The 19,824-nt window shown below is 46.5% G+C and overlaps 1 protein-coding gene across 3 annotated transcripts in view; it reads left to right on the top strand.

The window, feature by feature from the left end:
* Nucleotides 1–19,824, top strand: part of ULK1 (unc-51 like autophagy activating kinase 1) — an 86,201-nt gene that overhangs the window by 50,591 nt on the left and 15,786 nt on the right. For 2 of the 3 annotated variants that reach the window (XM_068157388.1, XM_068157386.1), the window contains exons 13-21: nt 3,883–3,971; nt 5,958–6,123; nt 7,790–7,850; nt 8,158–8,247; nt 12,598–12,723; nt 16,243–16,394; nt 17,212–17,295; nt 17,886–18,148; nt 18,832–19,016. In XM_068157388.1, the coding sequence (XP_068013489.1) occupies nt 3,883–3,971; nt 5,958–6,123; nt 7,790–7,850; nt 8,158–8,247; nt 12,598–12,723; nt 16,243–16,394; nt 17,212–17,295; nt 17,886–18,148; nt 18,832–19,016 (1,216 nt within the window). The remainder of the gene's footprint in view (nt 1–3,882; nt 3,972–5,957; nt 6,124–7,789; nt 7,851–8,157; nt 8,248–12,597; nt 12,724–16,242; nt 16,395–17,211; nt 17,296–17,885; nt 18,149–18,831; nt 19,017–19,824) is intronic. The other variant, XM_068157387.1, reaches the window with a different exon arrangement.

Genomic DNA, 19,824 nt, shown 5'->3' with positions numbered 1-19,824 from the left:
ATGTCTTATTTTATGTTGTGGGGGTTGTACCTATGACTAAACATGTACCTTAGATGTGCACAAATTTATTAATAAAGCCTTTAAAATGCTGTGTCTAGTCAGAATGTTGTCTGTCTGTAGCCAGGACTGATCAGCATAAGGTATGGGGCAGTGTGTTACAGTAACAATGCCTGAGAAGCCATAATTAGATGCTTGAGCAAGCCTTCACTCAGTAAACACCTTGTAATTGGTACCCATGCAGAATGTTTGACAGGTTTTTTGCTCCTGCCTTTGATAGATGCTGCAGGTACCTCCTTCACTCTGCTTTAAAGAGGTGCTGCAGGTACCTCCTTCACTCTGCTTTAAGAGAGCAGGAAACATGAACAGTTGTGGTTCAGCAGCGTACAGGTGGTTCAGTGTCTGGAATGTCTGTCAAGCTTAACTTTTACCACCACCTTTATGATTTTACTGTACATAAAATATTCAGGTTAAAAACTAGTGAGAAGTCACCATGACTTGTGCATCTAAAAGATTTTACTGATGACAAATTTTAAACTCTAAAAGGCAGCTTGTTCTTTGGGCAAGCTCTTGCAGTTCCCTCGCTCAAACTCTTGTCTTGACAGACAGAGATTGGAATTAACTAGCTTTATGATGACTGGTTTTAATGAATTGAACCAGATAATCACAAAAATGCCTCTCTCCAGTGTGTGTAAAACTCAGATTCCAAAGAAATCTCTCTATATAATGGTTTGAGGCTCAGATATTTTTAGGGTGATCAATCCCCTGGTAGAATCATCCTTCAGAAGTGACTTCTGCAGGTGCAGGATCCAGTGTCAAGATCCACACAGCTGGGGACACAGGCTTGCCTTCATGGCTCCCAGTTCTCCCATTTTGAAAGCAGTTGGCATTGGTTGCACAATGTGCAGGGTGTCTGTTCTGTTGCTGGAACAACTGGGAGAGGACAATTATGAAAACAAACTTACTTCCACTACAATCCAGCAGTTTCTGGATTTGGGTGGGGGCCTACAATTGGTGCTACCATTGCCTGCACTCAGACTGGAGCTGAAACTATGGTGAGCCAAGTGTTTGCACCCTCTTTTAATTTTAAGCTGGGAGTGCCTGGGTGTGAAGAGAAGATGGAAGCAAGAGTCTTGCTTTCAAGCTGTCCTGTGTGGCTGACGCTGAAAAATGCACCAAGGTGGAATGTAGCGGTCAGAGAGGGTTTGTCAGAGCCAAACCTCGTGGTTCTGTATGCATGAAAGTTTGGGTTTAGTGTCAGGACCTTCTGAGTTGGATCTTACAGCATTGCAGTGTGAATCTGGGGAGTTTATAGGGTTTTAAAAAAGAAGAATCATTAATAGGGGCTGTTTCTAGAGGTGGGCTTCATGCAGAGGGGTTTGAGTTTCAGATGGTAGTGGCAAAGTCTGCCTGCTCATCTTCCTTCCTAGATCAATGCACAGCTGTCCAAAGTAAACAGACAAAACCAGAAAAGTCTCAATTCCAGCCAGTTTGAAATCAATAATAAGCACAGGGTCAAGACAGAGTGAAGGGGACCTTGAGAGAGAGCTGTTGTGGCTGTAACAAAATTATCAATACCAGGAAAAATGAACAGCCATGCAAGTCTGGCAGCCAGCATGTGCTCAGAAACCACCTCCTTTTAAAAGCACCCTTCCATAACAGGAAGGTCTGTCTGTACAAGGCTGAATTGTTTTATAACAGCTGGCAGGGGAAAAATGGGGAAACCTCCCTCCCCCCCGACCTTGGATTTGTGGTGTTAAATACATAGAGAAGGTAGTAGGGGTTGCTCTGCAGGCTCTGTGGGAAGATCCCAGAGATCAAAAGCAGTTGGTATAGGCAGGACAGAGTTCTTCATTTCACAAGGAAGTTCTCAGGGCTCTGTGTGTGTTCCCTGAGCATGGGGAGTGGGAACCAGCTGTGCTGGAAGAGATGTGTGGTGTGGGTGGTGTGGCTCTCCCTGCCAAGCCCCTGACCTCCCAGAGTACCCATCAGCAGGGTAGCGTGGTCCCTTTCCCTTTACCGCAGCTGTTTTAACAGCACAGCCCATCAAGAGCACAAAATCAGTTGTCAGAGAGATGCAGGGGCTAGAAAGCAGCCTCTCACAAAGCTTTGGAAAGCTGTATTTCATTATGGACCTCAAAACACTGGCAAAGCAAGCTGAATCTGTCTCTAGTTGCACTATAACTTGACTTCTTTCAGAGAAATGTGCAGTTTTTGTTAATGTTAGCAAGGGTGGAGGAGATCACCAGGACCCTGGTTAAAAACTCTTAAAACATGCAAGTCTACACTTCTTAGGCTTCATTTTCCTGTTGTTGGATCTTGTTAAACCTCTGCCAGAGTGAGGGGCTCAGCACCTAAGTGATTGTTCTGTGTGCTGGGAGACACTGATCCTGTCATCCTGTAACTTTCTTTGATAGGCTACATGGAAAGACTTCTTAAAGCTTTTTATTAAAAGGCATATTTTTCCCTTCTTTTATCATTAGAACACTGCTTCAGCAGTTAATTGCAGAGAGAGGTACTTTATTTTTCTAGCTGGTTGAACAGAGTGAGGACTTTGTAGTATCCAATGTGATTAATGACAGAAGCAGTTTTACTTCACACAAGTGTTTTTCTTCTAGGCACTCTTAACCTTCCTTGTATTAAGTGTGGAGTCATTGTTACAGATCCTGTGAAGGTAGAAACCTGATCCAGGGTGCTAATTTTCTGCTAGCACAATGGAAGAGAAGCAGAGTGTTCCTCTCCTACTTCAGCATGGCCCTCTGATCTGTTTTAAGTCATTCAAATACCAAAATGGTTGCAGAGCAAAATCTGACTTCAGGCTGCCTTGAAGTGGGGATGTTGGGCGTCTTCTGCAGCTTCTGTGCTGTTGAGTCTTGTGCAGGTGGGCTGGGAAATTAGAACCACTAAATACTTCAAAGTCCTCTAAAGAGCCAGTGTTACCTTTGACTTGTCTCCTAGGCTGAGCTGAGCTCTCCGAAGTTATTTACTGAACCTCAGTTGCATAAGTCATTGGAGCTAAATATTCTTTTCTCCTGCGATGCTTTAATCACCTTTTTCTGCCTGAAGGTCCATGCTAACTAGACCTTTCAGCGTGGGCTTTGTGCCTCTCTGAAGGTTACAAAAGCCAGTTCAACAATGAAGTGAATAAAATGGGCAGTTCTGATATTGCATGGTAAAAAAAATGAAAGGCTGCAGGGATAAGCTGTGCTGGGGAACAATTCCTGTACAAAGAGATGAGAGAACCCAAATCTCTTCAATTTGCAGGAGTGACCAAAGGAGACTGTGTTGAGGTAGAGGAAGCAATGGGCTATTTCCCTCATGAATGATGAATTCTGTGATGGGTTGTTTTCCTGTTGTTTATTACAGCATGTGGTGTGGGATGCCCAAGTGACTGTTAGCAAGCACGTAGGGGCATAAGCACCTAGTGGACGTGTGTAACTAAGCACAGACATCCCAACACTCGGTGCATATGTGCTAATTCACAAAGTCTGATGAAGAAGATAAATTGCAAGGATATGGTTTAGCTTCTCATCTCTGTCCCTGATGTTAAGAAACACAATCCACTTTTTCCCTCCTTTTTCCACAGAGCTTCTTTAGGGCAGAAATGGTCTTGCTATCTGTGTCCTGTGGTCAGGTATTCTGAGACCTTCCACCCCAGAACTATGACTGTGAAAGAGTGCACGGAGGAGTGGAGGGATGAGAATTGTACAGCTGAACAGAATGGGAATTCTTGTGTGTGTTTGCCTGTAATTTGCCACATCTGATACCTCAGATAGATGGTGTTACATGAGATAAACCTCTTAGGAGAAGGTGGAAAAAGACCTTTTATTACTGATTGATCTTAGACTGACAACTTCTTTTGGTTTTGTCTTTTACTGGGTTTAGCTGCTTCCGTGCCAATGCCTTCTTATCCCAGTTCAGGCTCTGGTAGTTCCTCCAGCAGCTCCTCTACTTCCCACCTGGCATCGCCTCCTGTAAGTACGGCCCAGAGGATGCACTGCTTGCATTAATGATCTCCCTGCTTGCCTCTATGAAACAAGGTCTCTGCTTTTGATGTCTTCTGATGTAAGTCACTGAACACTAGTTCTGCCTGGGACTGGTCCAATGTCTTTTCCAGACTCTTTAGAGTTTGGATCCTGAAGGCTGTCTCTGTGCAAGAAACATTTCAATTTGCCAGTGCCTGTTACACGAAAAGCCTTTGTGAAAGGAGTTCGTGTTAATGACACTGGCTTGTCTTGGCAGACTTGGAAAGCTCCCTGAAACCAAAACCCAGTCACTAAATCAGGGTATAGCACTGCATACTTGGCTGCAAGTTCTCTGGTTTTAAGCAAAGGCTCTGTGGTTTGACAGCATGTCCACACCTCTGTAAGATGACCTGTCTCCTTTCTGACCAGTGCTCCCAGCTGCCACAGAGGGACATTGAGCAAAAATGTTTGCTCAGACCAGACCTGCCACAGTCTGGTGGACTGATGGGGTTTTTTTTCTCTGGTTTGCTGAATGATGGAAGCTTTCCTGCAGGGAAAGAACATCAAGTGACCAGTGAAATGACACTCCTTCAGTTTTTGGGGGCTTTTGGTGAAAGGCGTCTTTTGACTTTGAACTTGGGAATGCTGGTGGGACAGTGGACGAGGGAAGGGAGGATGGAAATTTTCAATCCTGGCATTAACTGCTTTTTTCCTTTGTTCTGTGAGTTTCCCTGAGCCAAGGTGTCTCAACCTGGCTTGGGAAAGGCTGAGAGGCACTATCAGAGGCTAATGTAGGTGCTCGTGTTGTGGGCTGTCAGAGACAAGAGGTCTGGTCTCCTCTGAATGTCACATAGCTGTTCCTGAGAGACTTTTTCCCCCTGCAGCCCTAAGCAGGCCAAGACCCTCCTGACCATAAGATCTAAGAATAGGCAGATGGTGTGAAAAGCAGATTCTCTGAGCTTTGGGAAGCTTTGGGATGGTACACACTTAGTGCCAGACTTGGGAGGGAGTCTCATGTTAGGAGTATGTTGCACTGATCCCCCTCTGCATTTTGGTGTTGTGCTGGTGGAGGTGTGCTGGTGCAGCATGTGAAAAATGCCACATCTGCAAGGCAGAGCTGGCAGGTTGGGTGGAAAAGAGAAACTTCCACAGCTGGAAAATTCCATCTGCTTGTATGTACTGCAGAGAGTCCCCACTGGTACAGCAGGAGAGTCTTTGGAGGATGAACAAGGTCTTAGTACAGCCCTAGTGAAAGCTGATTCAAGTCTTTCTCAGCCTGAAACTGCATGAGGAGAAAGCTTGTGATAACTCTGTGGGCAGTTCAGCTGACTTAAAGCCTTCATAAGCCATCCAGCCACCTCCATCTGTCTGCAGATTGGGAGGATTGAGGAGCTGTTCCTTTTCTGGCCAAAGGAAGCAGACAAATGGAACTCTTCAGGGCCTATCCTACCTCTGATGGCTGTAAGGTGTTCATCTCTGCTTAGCCTCCTCCAGGCCTTGTTAGTGCTACAGCAAAGTAGGGCTGTCCTGAAAGTGCAGGAACACGTATGTACATGTTCCTGAGTGCTACTTACTGTGAAAGAATGAGAGACACCAGAGGTTTAATGTTTAAGGACAAAACATATCCCAAAAGAACAACCAAAACTGTCTCTGAAAGCTCTTCCCTGTTTCACAGCCAGACTGAACAGAGTTGGTAGGAAATGCTTGCTCTGGAAAGCCTTAGTGGAGGGATGCAATACCTTAAGTGAATTTTTCTTATCATGGGAGCATCAGCTATGCTGGTAGGATGTTTTGTGTAATAAAAGATGTGCTGTTCTGACATGGACATAAAAGGCTGTTCCTTTTCAGTAAACCAAGCAGCTGCTTCTGGCAAACTGTCAGCCCTGGTTTGTCAGCAAACTGGTGTTTGTAGCCTTGCACAGCTTGGTTTAAAGGATCGGGTCGAATGATGAAGTAGATGTGCTGAAGCCAGTGTTTGTTTTCTTGTTGAATTAGCAGTCCCTTGGAGAGATGCAGCAGCAGCTGCAGGAGAAGACACTGGCATCTCCTACCCAGGATTCTCCTGGCTTTCTGCATGGATCTAAGGACTCTGCTGGAAGCAGCAGTAAGAATTCATCTTGTGACACTGATGACTTCGTTATGGTCCCAGCACAGTTCCCAAGTAAGGGGGTTTCTGGAAACACAGAGGCTCTATCTAAGCAGAGAGGGTTGTGGGTGTTGAGGATGGTTATTAGAACGCTGGAAGAGCAACTAAACCTGTCTGATTCAACTGAGTAACAGGAGTGTGTGTGTTCTTCAGCTGCAGGAGACATCTGTCTCTCTGTCTAGTTTCATAGGATATTTTGTAATTACCTTCAAAGACAGGATTTGAGAGGAAAGATTACCTGAACAAGAGATTGAACCTGGAAATCCAACTGGAAAAGAAGATGAGTAGGCTCACAGGGAAGCGGCTTTGCCTCACAGAAGCCTTTCCCATGTCATCCTGTCTTTGGTTTCACTCAGCCTCGCAGTCCAAGACAGTATTTCAGCTGGCAAGCTGGAATTTACACTTGAAAAAAATCCCTGGGAGGAGCTGAAAGATGTTGGAATTTCCTTCAAACATCTTAACTATAATTTTAGTACCTCTGTGTTTTTATACTTGGATAGGAATTTCTTGAAAATGTGTGTGTATATAGAGGCCAGGGCCCCAGGTCAGCCTAGAGAAGAGAAGACTCTGGGGGGACCTTACAGCTGCCTTCCAGTACCTGAAGGGATCCTACAGGAAGGCTCAAGAGGGACTTTTCCTAAGGGTGTCTAGCAGTAGGACAAGGGGGAATGGTTTGAAGCTGACGGAGAGCAAGCTTACACTGGATCTTAGGAAGTTCTTCAGTACAAGGGTGATGAGACTCTGGAATAGGCTGACCAAGGAGCTTGTGGATGCCTCCTCCCTAGGGGTGTTCAAGGCCAGGTTAGATGAGGCCTTGAGCAGCTGAGTCTGGTTGAGAGGTGTCCAGAGCAGCTGAATCCAGTTGAGAGGTGTCCCTGCCCACAGTAGGAGGATTGGAGTAGATGATGTCTAAGGTGCTTTCCAGCCTAAGACATTCTGTGGTGCAGCCAACATACCTATGTATGTTCATGCACAAGTCCTTACACAACCAGCAGAAGGTTATTGTTCAACCTTGACCATGTGTATCATGCTTTCCTGAGTTTGAACTTGGTGCTAAATGCTCTGATTCCGCTTTTCATGGTTGCACTATGTTTAATAAAACAAGAACTTGGAGGGGTAGAACTGGGATCTGTGAAACGTCTGTACTATGCAATTCTTATGATAAGGAAGAGCTCAGTGTTGCTTCTGCTTTTCCTGGGAACAGCAATGGGACCAGTATGCACTTGTCTTGTGCTGGTCATACTTCCAGTGTTCAGATGTTTTGGCAAAGGCACCAACTCCCCAGTGTTGTGTATCCAGCTGCCAGCTAATTTGATTGCCTTGGATTTTTGCCACTTAGGACACGGATGTTTCAAAGCCCTGCGTGCGGCACACACCACTGTCTTTTTACACAGCAGCTACTTGCTTGCACCAAGAGGGCAGTGCTCCAAATGATTCTGTCAGGTTTTGGCCCCCTTCCAAAGGGGATTCCTTTCAGCCTAAATTTTCCCAAACTTCAAGGTACAAAGATCAGCAGCATCCACAGCAGCTTCAGCCCACGTGTGTTTTGCAAAACACTGACTTCAGAAGCAACTCAGCAGGTCTTAGAGGAGCAAAAAAAATCTCAACTGCTCTGAATATGTAAAGATTTTGAAGACAATTATCTTAAATTAATCTGTTTCTGCACTTCTTTGTTCCTCAGGTGATTTAACTGCTGAGGCTGCAGGAGGGAAACCCATCCAAGACAGCCTGATGTACAGCGGGTAAGACCACCAAGGCAACTGCAATTGTTTAGCCACTGGAGCATGCTCTGCATTAAGGACTCTGATGGGAGGGAAGGTGTTGCTGAGTTAGCTTTTGTTTTAGGGTTAACTGTCACTAGCCTGGTTCAGACCATTTTCAGTCTGGTCATCAGCATGTGGCACCTAAACACCATGTGGGCAGCATGGCAGTTCGCAGAGCTCCTACAAGAAGACTCTGAAGAAGGTTCTGGGCAGACACAGCTTTGTAGGATTGAAACAGGGTTGGTTCCTAGGATCTAACAGCTGGGTTCTTTCTATCATTCCTCAGGAGTTCTTTGGTGACTTCAGCAGGCTTGGAAAGCCAGGGAAGGACACCATCTCCTTCACCCCCATACAGCAGTTCTCCTAGCCCATCCAGGTAAGAGACTGATTAGTGTGACTATGAAACATTGAACACCCATTGGCTTCCAAGAGGGCATGCTGAGCAAGGGTAATGAGAACCACCCAGTAAAACTCCCCAGCCTCAGGCTGATCTCCCCAGATCAGTCCCAACTACAGAGCCTCTCTCTCCTTCTTCTGGTCTTCAGGAGGGGCCAGGAGAGAACACTATAGAGCTGGAATTGTTTCCTCAGGGGACAGGAATCATTCTCAAGCAGAAAGTAAATGTACTCCATTGGCATGTGTGTCTTACTCATCCTCTCTATGCTCAGCCTGCAGAGGCACAGAGTGTTCCAGCTAAAGACCTTTTGCAATGAATTGGCTGCAGTGCTGCACTCCAAGTCTGAAACTGCTGTGGGCTTGAATTACTGGGGAAGGGATGGGAGAGCAACTGTGGAGGAGTGTTGCTCATCTCTCCTTGCTGATGGACAGGTCTGGGCCTACTTAGTTACTTGCAGTTTGCTTGAAGCTCTAAGCAGCTTGTTGCTCTATGACTGTATAAAGTCATGCTGCTGCACAGGCCTTGTTTAGTAACAGAGGGTGCAGGAGCAGGAGTAAGAAAGGCAAAGAGGCGTGGTCAGAGGTTTAGTTCCAACTAAACCAGTTGCTTTAAACTCAGCTTTGGTGTTCAGAGCTGTTGCAGGTGCCAGCTGCCCACACACAGCTGCCCAGTAGTTCCAGTGCTTCCAGAGAACTGATGTTTGTGTTCAGAAGACATTAATAGTCTCTGGAAGACCATCTCACTGACCCCAGAGCTGGAGGCTTTAGGGTGCATGCTTGGATGACAGAGAACTGCCAGTGCTGGTTCCCATCTCATTCCTCCTTGCCAGAGAAACAAGACAGCTTTCATCTCCTCTTCTGTCAGTGAGGCACCTGTTGAAGGAGGACAGTTGAAGGGAATTTCATGCTGGGAGATGGATGATCCTAAAATCATTCTTAAGAAGAAAATGCAGTCCCAGGCTAAGTGCTGAACGTGCTTGTCACATACAGAGCATAGGAAATGACAAAGTATAGCCTCAAAGCATGCACACTTAAAAGAGAAGAATGTAGCTCAAAGCTGGCCTGATGTGATCAGATTAATTGGCAAGCACATCCCACAGTGTGAAGTTTAATTGTATGAGGCTTCTTATACCATCACCTGCTAAGCTTTTTAACAGCTTATTCCTTAACTGATTCCGTTGCATTCTGAGGATCAGCCTTTATTAAAGGATTTGGCCTTTTTTCTGGAGATCAGTAAGTAGAAATTCATGGAAGCTGACTACAGATGCTGCCTACTTTTCACTGTTCAGCACCATCTTCACCAAACCAACCTCATTCTATTCTATTGGATCCCAGGGTGGCAAGTTGTGGCCAGTGGCTGTGATCTGTCGTGAGGCCTATTAGTTCAGCATTTAGCTGGCACAGAGGACTTCTGCTTTTCTTCTCTGTCTTTGCTCACTTGCCCTTAAGGAGCAGTTCTCCCTTTCACGTGTGGCTGCAGGCTTGCAAGCAACACTGGATGCAGTCCAACTAGGACAGAAAGCAAAGACTATTTTAGAGTTGGTAGCGGGAGGTTTTCCTCAGGATGTCATGGCACACTCTAGAGCATCTCTTCTTACCAAGAAGGTAAGGAGTAGGCAGAATTCAAATATGCTGGTAGTTAATCTCTGCTTAAAAAACACTTCCTTGTTGAAGATGCTTAGTCAGTCTAACAAAAAGTACTTCCCTGGATGTATCCCACAGCAGTGGATTAAATACCACTTTCAAAGAGCTTTTAATTGCTGCCAAGTAATTAAACTTCCTCTTTCAGCTTTATCTCTTCATCTTTGCAAATTTATGGCTAGCTACAGTCTTTAGGGCTTGAGGCCAGTTAGCAGGTCTGGTATTTGCCACTTCATTTGGATGGTTTTTGCAGTTTGTACCTTGTGGACAGGTCTTACAAGGACTTGATGTAACTTTTAGGGTGAAAGGACTCTCCATCCTCCCAAAACTTCTTTCCCTCTGAAAGATTTTCGACCAGATAGAAAAAGTAGTGTTTGAAATGTGTGTAGGATGTCAGGCTCTCTACAAAGTTTGCCACAAACTCTCAGATTTCGTGGTTAAGGTTCTGTTTGCTTATTGTCTGTCTTGACCCCATGTCTTACACTGATGGAAGGCAGACACCCCAGAGCCTCACCTTCCTGCTGAGTAGTTGGAAATCTTGTATGTCAGTGAAGAATCAGGGCTTCCATGATGCCTTTTAGAGAGACACATCCACAACAACCCCAGGCAGTGCTACAGGCTGGGGTCAGAGTGGCTGGAGAGCAGCCAGGCAGAAAGGGACCTAGTGGTACTGGTTGATAGTAGGCTGAACATGAGCCAGCAGTGTGCCCAGGTGGCCAACAGCATCCTGGCCTGCATCAGGAACAGCGTGGCCAGCAGGAGGTCATTGTGCCCCTGTACTCAGCACTGGTTGGGCCACACCTTGAGTACTGTGACCAGTTCTGGGCCCCTCAGTTTAGGAAGGATGTTGACTTGCTGGAATGTGTCCAGGGAAGGGTTTGGAGCACAAGCCCTGTGAGGAGAGGCTGAGGGAGCTGGGGTTGTTTAGCCTGGAGAGGAGGAGGCCCAGAGGAGACCTTCTTGCTCTCTACAACTCCATGAAGGGAGGTTGTAGCCAAGTGGGGATTGGTCTTTTCTCCCAGGCAACCAGCACCAGAACAAGAGGACACAGTCTCAAGCTGCACCAGGGGAGGTTCAGGCTGGATGTTAGGAAGAAGCTCTTCACAGTGATTGGCCATTGGAATGGGCTGCCCAGGGAGGTGGTGGAGTCATCATCACTGGAGGTGTTTAGGAAGAGACTTGATGGGGTGCTTGGTGTCATGGTTTAGTTGATGAGATAGTGTTGGGTGATAGGTTGGACTCGATGATCTCAAAGGTTTTTTCCAACCTGGTTAATTCTATTCTATTAAGAATCTGTTCTCTTGGTGGAAGACATAAGAGCTCATGAGGAAGAATATACAGACCTTAAAAATTAGTAAGCATGTAGAGAGGGGAAGGAAGCAATCAGAATCACTTTGATCTTTCAGCTTTGATGAAAGACCTCTTCCAATTATTTTGCTCTCTTACGGTGGAGGAATGTCTTCATGGGCCTAGTGTGGAGATCTGCAGACACGTTCCTGCAGGTCAGCTTTGATCAACACTGTTACCATAAAACAGAGTATACTAACCTTGTCCCATGAAGAGATTCTGGTAATGGGAAGCTCTGAACTGCTGAACACGTCACCAGCTCTTCTCTCCTCCCCTGTCCACACATGTGTAGTCTTGCTGAATTAAATGCCTCCTTTCATTCTATGTAAAACACTTCCACTCTGAGTGTTAGACCTGAAGAAGTGATACTTCCTGCTTCTCAGGGGCAGACCCAGGTGTGTGTCCTTGACTGACAAAAAGGAAGACTGTAGAAACCTTCATTACCAATAAGATCTTTCTGTCATTGTGCAACATCCTGTTAGCAGTTGTAAATAGCAGTTAATCCTGGAATTATGGAGCCTTTGGGAAAAGATTTCAGGCAGCTACTTTAGTTAAACGTGGTGTTTGTATGGGTTTTATGTAGCATGGATTGTGTATAGTGTGCTGTACAGACTAAGAGTTATAGGGGAAACTGCCACCTGGGGGAATAGATGCCCTGTGTGAATGGCTTAATGGGCTTGGTTGGAACTAGAAGGAAGTCTGAGGCTTGCAGGATGGGCTCACCCCGTTTTCTGTGTGGTGTTCTGGCTGACCTTGGGCCTGTAGACACCAGCTTCTGTCCCCTGGATTGATTGCATGTTGTCTTTTTCACCCTGTAGTTAGCTCACAAACACTCTGATAGACACCACCAGCTTGTATTCTCTTCATGGTGTGCTGAGAGTTCCATGGAGATGCCACTGCTGCAGCAGTGCCTCTGCATGAATCACAGGTAGCTTCTGGCAGCAAAAAACTTTGTTGGTGTCCTTTGTGCGCCACAGCTGTTTAGCCCCTGTTTAGTGATGTGCTCCTTGGCTGTAGATCTGAGCTGTTGGAAACTAGGCCAGTTGTGGCCTGAAATAGCAGGGCTCCAATTTTCCTGGAGGGAGTGGTGTGCTTGGGTGGCTGTTTGAACTTCAGTCTGTGGGTGGGAATGGTGCTGGAAGAGTGGTGCCTGCTTTCAGGAGGTGTGTGGTGCCAATTCCCTTTGATACGGCTTTGAACTATCCCCAGCGTAAATCCGCACGCCGGGAGCCGCCAAGGCAGCGCTGCCTGTGTTAGGTTGCTCTGTGAAGACAGAACCTCCAATTACCTTGCTGAAGGCCCACCCCTTATACGAGGCTTTGGTTGTGTCTCCTTTCAACAGCCGGCCAGGGCAGTTTTCCAGCAGCAAGTACGGACACTCGGTGCCCATTCCGGTCCCGACGCAGATCCACAACTACCGGCGGATCGAGCAGAACCTGCAGTCCCCCAACCACTGCAGCTCCCCGCGGTAAGTGCTGGAGCTGGCCGGAGAGGGCCCTTCTAATACAGCCTGAGGCTTGTAAACCAAACTGTTCTCTGTTTTTCCCAGGGTGCTGGGCTCCCCTCATTCCTGTAGGGAGCCAGTGTGGTGTGTGGTGTGTGGTATGTGCTATGTAGGGACATAGTTCAGGAGTATTTTTGTAGTGATGTTGAGATTTGTTTGTCACTAAGCATTCCAGGTTTTACCTGTGTATATGCAAGACAGTTCCTCAGTGCAGGCTGTGCCCCTTTGTGTTTGATAGCTTTTCCCAAGCCAGCTATGTTGGGATGTCCAAGCAGAGAATATCCATCTGGCAGATACCCTTCTAAAAGGAAAAAGTTGAGATGAACAACTGAAATGGATTGGGCTGCAAGACTTCCCTGACTTTACCTTAATTAGTTCCTGTAGCTAGTCACACCAGAGATGATGAGTCTTACACGAGTTGCATATTAATGTGGTTATGCAGCCAGGACTAATTGCATCATGAGCAATTTTTGCCTGTGAGGCAGAGCACGTTTCCCGAAGGAGCCATCAGGAGGTCCTGGATGCCAGCCTTTGGCCGTAGAGCTGACCACCTGAGTTCACTGGCACTGCCTTCTAAATCCTAGACACATAGGGCTTCTGTTTCTTTTCAGGTACAATTTCTGGTGCTTGCTGGTTTGACACCTGGGTTGACAGCAGCAGTCCAGGTCATGGGCTGGTTGGACAGAGATTCAAGATCTTAAAGTGTTTGTGCAGCTGGGGCATTCAAACAGAAGTCTCTCAGAGGTGTCACGGCTTATTTTGGATGAGTTGCTCTGGAGTCTGGATTAGTTTAAGTTTAGATTTCAGAAGTAGGGTAATACCTGTGTTAGCCTTTGGGCTTCAGCCAGCCTAATTGAGGATAAGCCTTATTCTAAGTGGACCCAGAAGCAGAGACACAATCAAGGATCAGCAGAGATTGTTTTGTGCCAGTGTTACTTTTGTACTATTTTAAGTTCACTTGAAGTGTGTGGCAGGTTTTGTGGTAAGCTCCTTCCTATTTCCTATGTGCCTTGTGCTTCTGGCAGCAACATTTGTGAGCCCTGTTAGTGTTGGAACTCACAAAGGAGTCCTAGTTATCCATGTGACATGAAGTGAGAGCTGTGGAGAAGGTGCAGAGGATGCCCCTTGGCATGCCATGCCTGCCCCAGACCTGGCAACAGGCTGCTGTGTTGAGGTTCACAGCCTGCAGCTACCAGCCCAGGATCAAACTGTCATGTTTTGCTGCTTCTAGTCACCACTGTGTAATGGTGAGATTAGCATCATCCCTGCAGAGGAACTTGAGGAATGGGCACAATCAGGATGACTCACACTCTGCTTTTAGCATCTTTGCAAAATCTCTGATGTCATGTTTGCTCCTGCCCCAGGAAGCCATAGTTATCTCTTGCCATCACTTCCTCTAATCAGCCCTTTCAGTAGACACCCTTCAGGAATGGAAGGAGACATTTTCATCAAGCATGTAGTGTGTGTGATTCCACCTTTCCATCAGGGGTATCAAATAGGCCATTAGAGCCAAGGGCCTCGTCACGTTTGCCAAGTCATTTGGCTGCAAAACTTGATGTGGACACTCTTGGTTCTGAAAGGCTGACCACTGTCATCTGACTGGCTGCTGTGTGCCTGTGTAACATGGCTTGGTTGTGGGTAGATACATTGCTTGTTGAGGTGGTAATTATGTGTGAGTACTTTTGGCCGCCTCACCTGCCCTGCTCATCTGCTTGCTTGTCCCATGTGCAGTAGGGTGGCATTTGGCATTCCATATCTTTCAGCAGCAGTCAGCTGGTGGGTTTATTTTTCTGCCAGTTCTGGAGAGATAACATTCAGCCTTCTGGATGGCTCTTGTTGGGGAGACTTAAACACAAAGAGGACACACACATTTTGTCACTGAATGGCTAGGTGTCTTCTCACTTTACCAGGTGCCTATTTCCTTGTTGTGTGCTCATTTAGCTTCAGGACCAGGCACTTGATGAGCATTAGGCTTCTGAATCTGACAGAAGTGATCTTTAGGTTAAAATTGTAGAGGATTTGCTTTTTGACTATAGCATGGAGTCATTTGAGAAATGTAGTAACAGCTTGAAAAAATGGGGTGGTGGATCAAATTCTTACCTCTCAGCTACTGAAATGGAGTTAAAAAAAATAAATGTTGTTTTTCTGTGTTTTCTGAAATGTGGCATTGAAGTAAAACATCCATCCAGTAGTGTTGTTGAGCAGTTGCACTGCCACTTCATCAGGCTGGCCCTGCCATTCCTGGGTAGTGCAGCTAGCCCAGGCTGGGCTGCTGAAACCCATATGGCTTTGTTCCTCACTGAGAGAGGAGGCAGGATACCTTGGTGACAGCATCTTTTAGTGGCTTGAGAACAGAGGGTTGTGGGTTTTTTCAGCATATTCATTGATTCCTCTCCAGAAAACCACCTGCTGGCTGAGACTAATGTTCCTTTAACGAGGGGGGGTGGGGTGGGAAGTGCTTCCAAACTGAGAGCAGAATGAGGGCTTTGATGAGAAGGCTGTTTTCTCATACAGCTGAGTGTGATGGGAATCGTGGTGGAGGAGCCTGCAGAGGCAAAATGGCATTTCAGTAACTAGAGTTCAAGGCTGTGTGTGCTCAACAAGTGGTGAAAACATTAAAATACTGGAAAAGAATTAATTGAGGTACAGTAATCCCATCTCTCTCCAGAGTGAGGGTTCTGCCTGTCCCCTCTCCCCCACTAGTCTAGGTTCCTCCTTTGTTTCATTTTAGCAGCTGGTTAATACTTGAGGTGCCAGCATGTGTGGGCTGCACAAATGAATTGTAACTCCTTAAGGTGAAACTTCACAAGGGGTTTAGAGCCCAGGCAATTCTGACTGTGCAGACCAAAGAGAAATTCCTCTGGGTGATATTGAACTGTTTCAGATCTGACAGCCACACACTGCTCTGGTTTCCTCTGTAGCTTCTGATTTGAGTCAAAGCTCTCTGGAAGACTCTTCGGTAACCCTTGGACACAGGTTACCTTCACATAGCACAACCTGCACTGTCAGAGCTTTCTACCCAAACAACTCCTCTGACAAAAGAGCAAGAGACTCAGCACAGTAGAGACATTTGAATAAAGCCCTCTCAGGGCATTCCAAAGACACTGTCTAGAATAATCAGCTAGGACAGGACAAGACATGAAATTGTGTCCGGGTCAGGACTGATGTAGGTACCTGAGAGTATCTAAAAGGGACTTGTGAGTAATGGCAGGATTTCCTGATAGCAGCCAAGTCCATCTCCTCCTTTCTTCCCATTTTTCATTCTATTATGTAATTTTATTAATTGAACCTCTTGGGCACAAAGATTATCATCTTAATCTCCAATTGCGTACTCCTAGAACAGCAGGATCTTGATGCAGAATAAAGAGCCACAAAGCTCCAGTTCTGTGGAAGGTTTTGGGTGGGCTGGGCTGGTGATACTGTTCTCCTTGCTCTTCTTCACTGATACCTGGAGTCAAGTGTTCTGTTGTTGTTTCCTCTAAGGTCTGGTACGGTCAGGAGGTCTAGCAGTACAAGTCCTCTTGGTTTTCCTAAAACTGGTGCTTCCCCTCCTTACCCTGGAGAGCATGGATCTGTGCCCAGCTCTAGAAAGCTCTCCTATGGTGGTGCCAAGCCATTTATGCCATCACCACAAGGTAAGATGTCAGCTGGCATGTTGTTGCCCTAATACAATCATGTGTCTCTTTCCTCTAAAGAAGGAAGTTATGGCCAGCTGTAGATGCCGGATAACAGGGAATTCAGATCGCTGTGTTCTCCTGTGGCTCTTGTCAATAGATTTTGGGAAGTGTTTTGGCCTCAGTACAATGGAGAGGAAAATACCTCTTAGCCCCAAGAAAGGCGAGATTTGTTTTGGTGCTTGCATTAAACATTGCCTGCCCTCTGAAGTGGGTTTCTGTAGATGCCAAATCTCTTTTTACTGGCTTGGGCTGGGGTGAGGAAAAAATGTAAGCCAATTATTGTCAGAGCAGAGTTCTTACCACCTTTGGAAGGCTTTGAACTTCACTGTTCAAACTGAGAAGCAGCTGTTTGAATATCTGGTAGCCTGATGTAGATGTTAACAAGCAATTTGAGTGGAAAGGAGTAAATAAAACACAGAGTGTGCAACTGATGCAATTTGCTGTTCCCTCTAAAGAAACAGACTCTGATGTAACTGTATCTCTAATGTCTCTAATCCTGTATTTATTAGCCTCTGCTGGTGGAGAAATGCAGAGTACTCCTATTCCTCTGAATTTATATCACTGCAAAGTCAGACTAAAACTGGCTAAATTACTACCAGACAGAGGCTTTCCCCCTCCTTTTACAAACCCTTTTCACTGCACAGCTAGGGCTGAGAAGATAATCAGCATTTTTCTGTGAAAGAGGTGGTGGTGGTGTTATTGCCTATGGAAACTTGACACTGAGTAAACATCTTTTTCTTTCTTTTTTTTTTTTCTTTATTGTGTTCCCTCAAAGTTGGAACAATCCCAGAGCAGCCCAGCCAGACTACTGTCCCATCTTCTCTTGGAGTAGAAGTGAGAAGCCGGATTCCTGTCACTGGTGCGTTGGTCCTTACCTTCCTGCATTATGGTTCTGGCCTTATCCAGAGGTGTCATCTCAGGGCATTCAAGGTTGGGTATGGTCCTTCAGCAGCTTCTGCTGGTGGCTGGCCAGCCAGGATATCTGTGTGCTCATGGGAGCTGGAGTAGATCCATTCACATCCTGTCAGCCAGTGTCTTCCAGTGCTGACACTACCAGTGTCACAAACTCCAATGTGGGTCACTGAAGTCATGAACTGAATGAAGGGCAAGCATCTCAGAAACCCCCAACATCCTTTATCCCAAGTGGCCTTCTCGATGTGTAATTTCCTTGCTGCTGAGCTGTGATAATGGGGGTCTCCTTCTCTGTAAGGGCTGCAATGAAAGAAAGAAGCTACACTTTTGTTTCCCTGAAGTTCATATCTCTTCTTCCTGTAGAGTCAAAACCTGATCAGGCCTAGCATTTTCATGGCTGTGATCAGAGTTATTATCCTTAGCCATCCACTGAGGGTTTTGGTCTGTAGGTGTTTGGGCAGTGGATCCTGGGATCAGGGTGGTTTTTTTGGTGTTAGAACCAGGAAATGATGTCGTTTGTCACTCTGGGTCCTCCAGGTTCCTCGGCACCCGAACAGTCGCCTCGAGGGATGGGCTCCCGGCTCCACAGTGCTCCCAACCTGTCGGATTTGCATTCCTGCAGGCAGAAGATAACCAAGCAGCACTCTGATCCTCTTGTTGCTCACTTTGGTCACAGCTCAGCCAGCCAGCCCCTGCAGATTCATGGCTTGCAGCACTGCCGGCAGCTCAGATCCTCACCAAAGCTGTCTGAATTCATGCAGAGAAGCCCTTTGCCAACTATCGTGGGCTCCCCTACAAAGGTATGTCAAGGAGTCTGCCTTTGGGGTTCTCATGGCTCAGTCTTTTGGAGTGTTTGGGGGTTAACTGCTGCATGCTCAGCTAACTGACCTGGATTTATCACCACTGACTCACTTTTCTTCAAGGGCTGTGTAGCGATCTGTGTGGAACAGGGTAGTGTCCTAGTTCTTAGTGGACAGATCTCACTTGGCAGCAGTGTTCACCAGCTGAGCAGAATCCAGGGCTTTAAACAGGCAGTGAAAAGGAGCTGCCCAGCTTAGGCAGCAGCGCATTAGTGAGCTGCAGTGCCTGTGCTGGGTGGCACATGGACTCTGCTTGTGACGCAAGTGTGTCCGGTAGGAATCCCCAGCAGAGACGGCAGACGGTTAAGCAGGTGACAGCCCTGGTGGTGTCTCATGCAAAGCTGGCACCGTGACAGCGTTTTCTTTGTTTGTGTTAGGCTGCTACAAATTTTCAGCAGAGTTTGTTGTCTGTTCATTTTAGTCTTTCAAGGATTGAGGACAAGTAACTGTGTGGGGTGGGATTCCTACCGCTTTGTTTCAGGCAGCTTGTTAAGTGTACAGTTGATTTTTGATGAATTAATGGGAGAGGGGCAAGAAGAACCATGCCTCTTGGTTTTAAAGAGACATCTCTGGGTTGTTTGTGGTGGTGTTTTGTGGTTTCTTATTTTTTTTGTTCTTTTTAGGCTGTGTCCCCATTTGAGTTTCCCAAAACCCCAAGTTCCCAGAATCTCCTCACCCTCTTGGCCCATCAGGGGGTTGTGATGACTCCAACACGAAACAAGACCTTGCCAGACCTGAAGGAGATGGGGCATTTCCACTGCCAGCAAACTGGCTTGGGATTGAGGCCAGTGGAAGAGATCAAGGGCAGGTGAGCTGTAAGCTGGTCTATACAGTGATGCTTCATTCCCTAATATGGGATGGATGGGGCAAATTTCAGATCCCTGCTAACACTAGAGATGAAATGGAGCATCTGTAAGTGTTCTGAGGATATCTGCTAGAGCCCCTGGCCTGCAAGCAAATATAGTGCAGATTTTTAAAGTCTGCCTCTGCAGGGACAGGCCATGACCTAGATTTTATACAATGAAAGCTTGTCTGCTGCTTCACATCATGTTTAATGTCCAGGGTTTCATCAGGTGGGGTTGCAGGATTTTGTTATTAGACCAGGCTGCATGCAACTATGCAGACACATGTCTTGCTCTTTGTGGAGCCATTGCCTGTTGTGGATGAGAGGGTGTTATGGGGGTGTGTTGGCAGTTGAACAGTGGGCACAACTCTTCAGGGCAGTTAGCTGCTCAAAAACCACATGCTGTCATGGGCATTGCAGGATGCAAAGTCACTCAGGTGTTAGTGCTAAGCTTCTCTTACTTGCCTCTCTGCAGACTGAAGCTTTCTCCAGTGCTCTGGGGAAGTCCTCTGATAGTAATTTCTGTAGTCAGTGTTTGCATTACTGCAACTACTCACAGTATCACAGTATGTTAGGGGTTGGAAGGGACCTCAAGAGATTGAGTCCAACCCTCTGCCAAAGCAGGATCACTTAGGGTAGTCTGCACAGGAATGCATCCAGGTGGGTTCTGAAGGTCTCCAGAGAAGGAGACTCCACAGCCTCCCCTGGGCAGTCTGTTCCAGTGCTCTGTCACCCTCACTGTAAAGAAGTTTCTCCTCATGTTGAGGTGAAA

Source organism: Melanerpes formicivorus, unplaced genomic scaffold, assembly GCF_026170545.1.
Source record: "Melanerpes formicivorus ecotype bairdi unplaced genomic scaffold, bMelFor1.0.p_v2 SCAF_36, whole genome shotgun sequence".
NCBI classification, from domain to species: Eukaryota; Metazoa; Chordata; class Aves; order Piciformes; family Picidae; genus Melanerpes; species Melanerpes formicivorus.
Note: the sequence above shows the minus strand (reverse complement) of the source record. Positions and strands in the feature narration are given on the sequence as shown.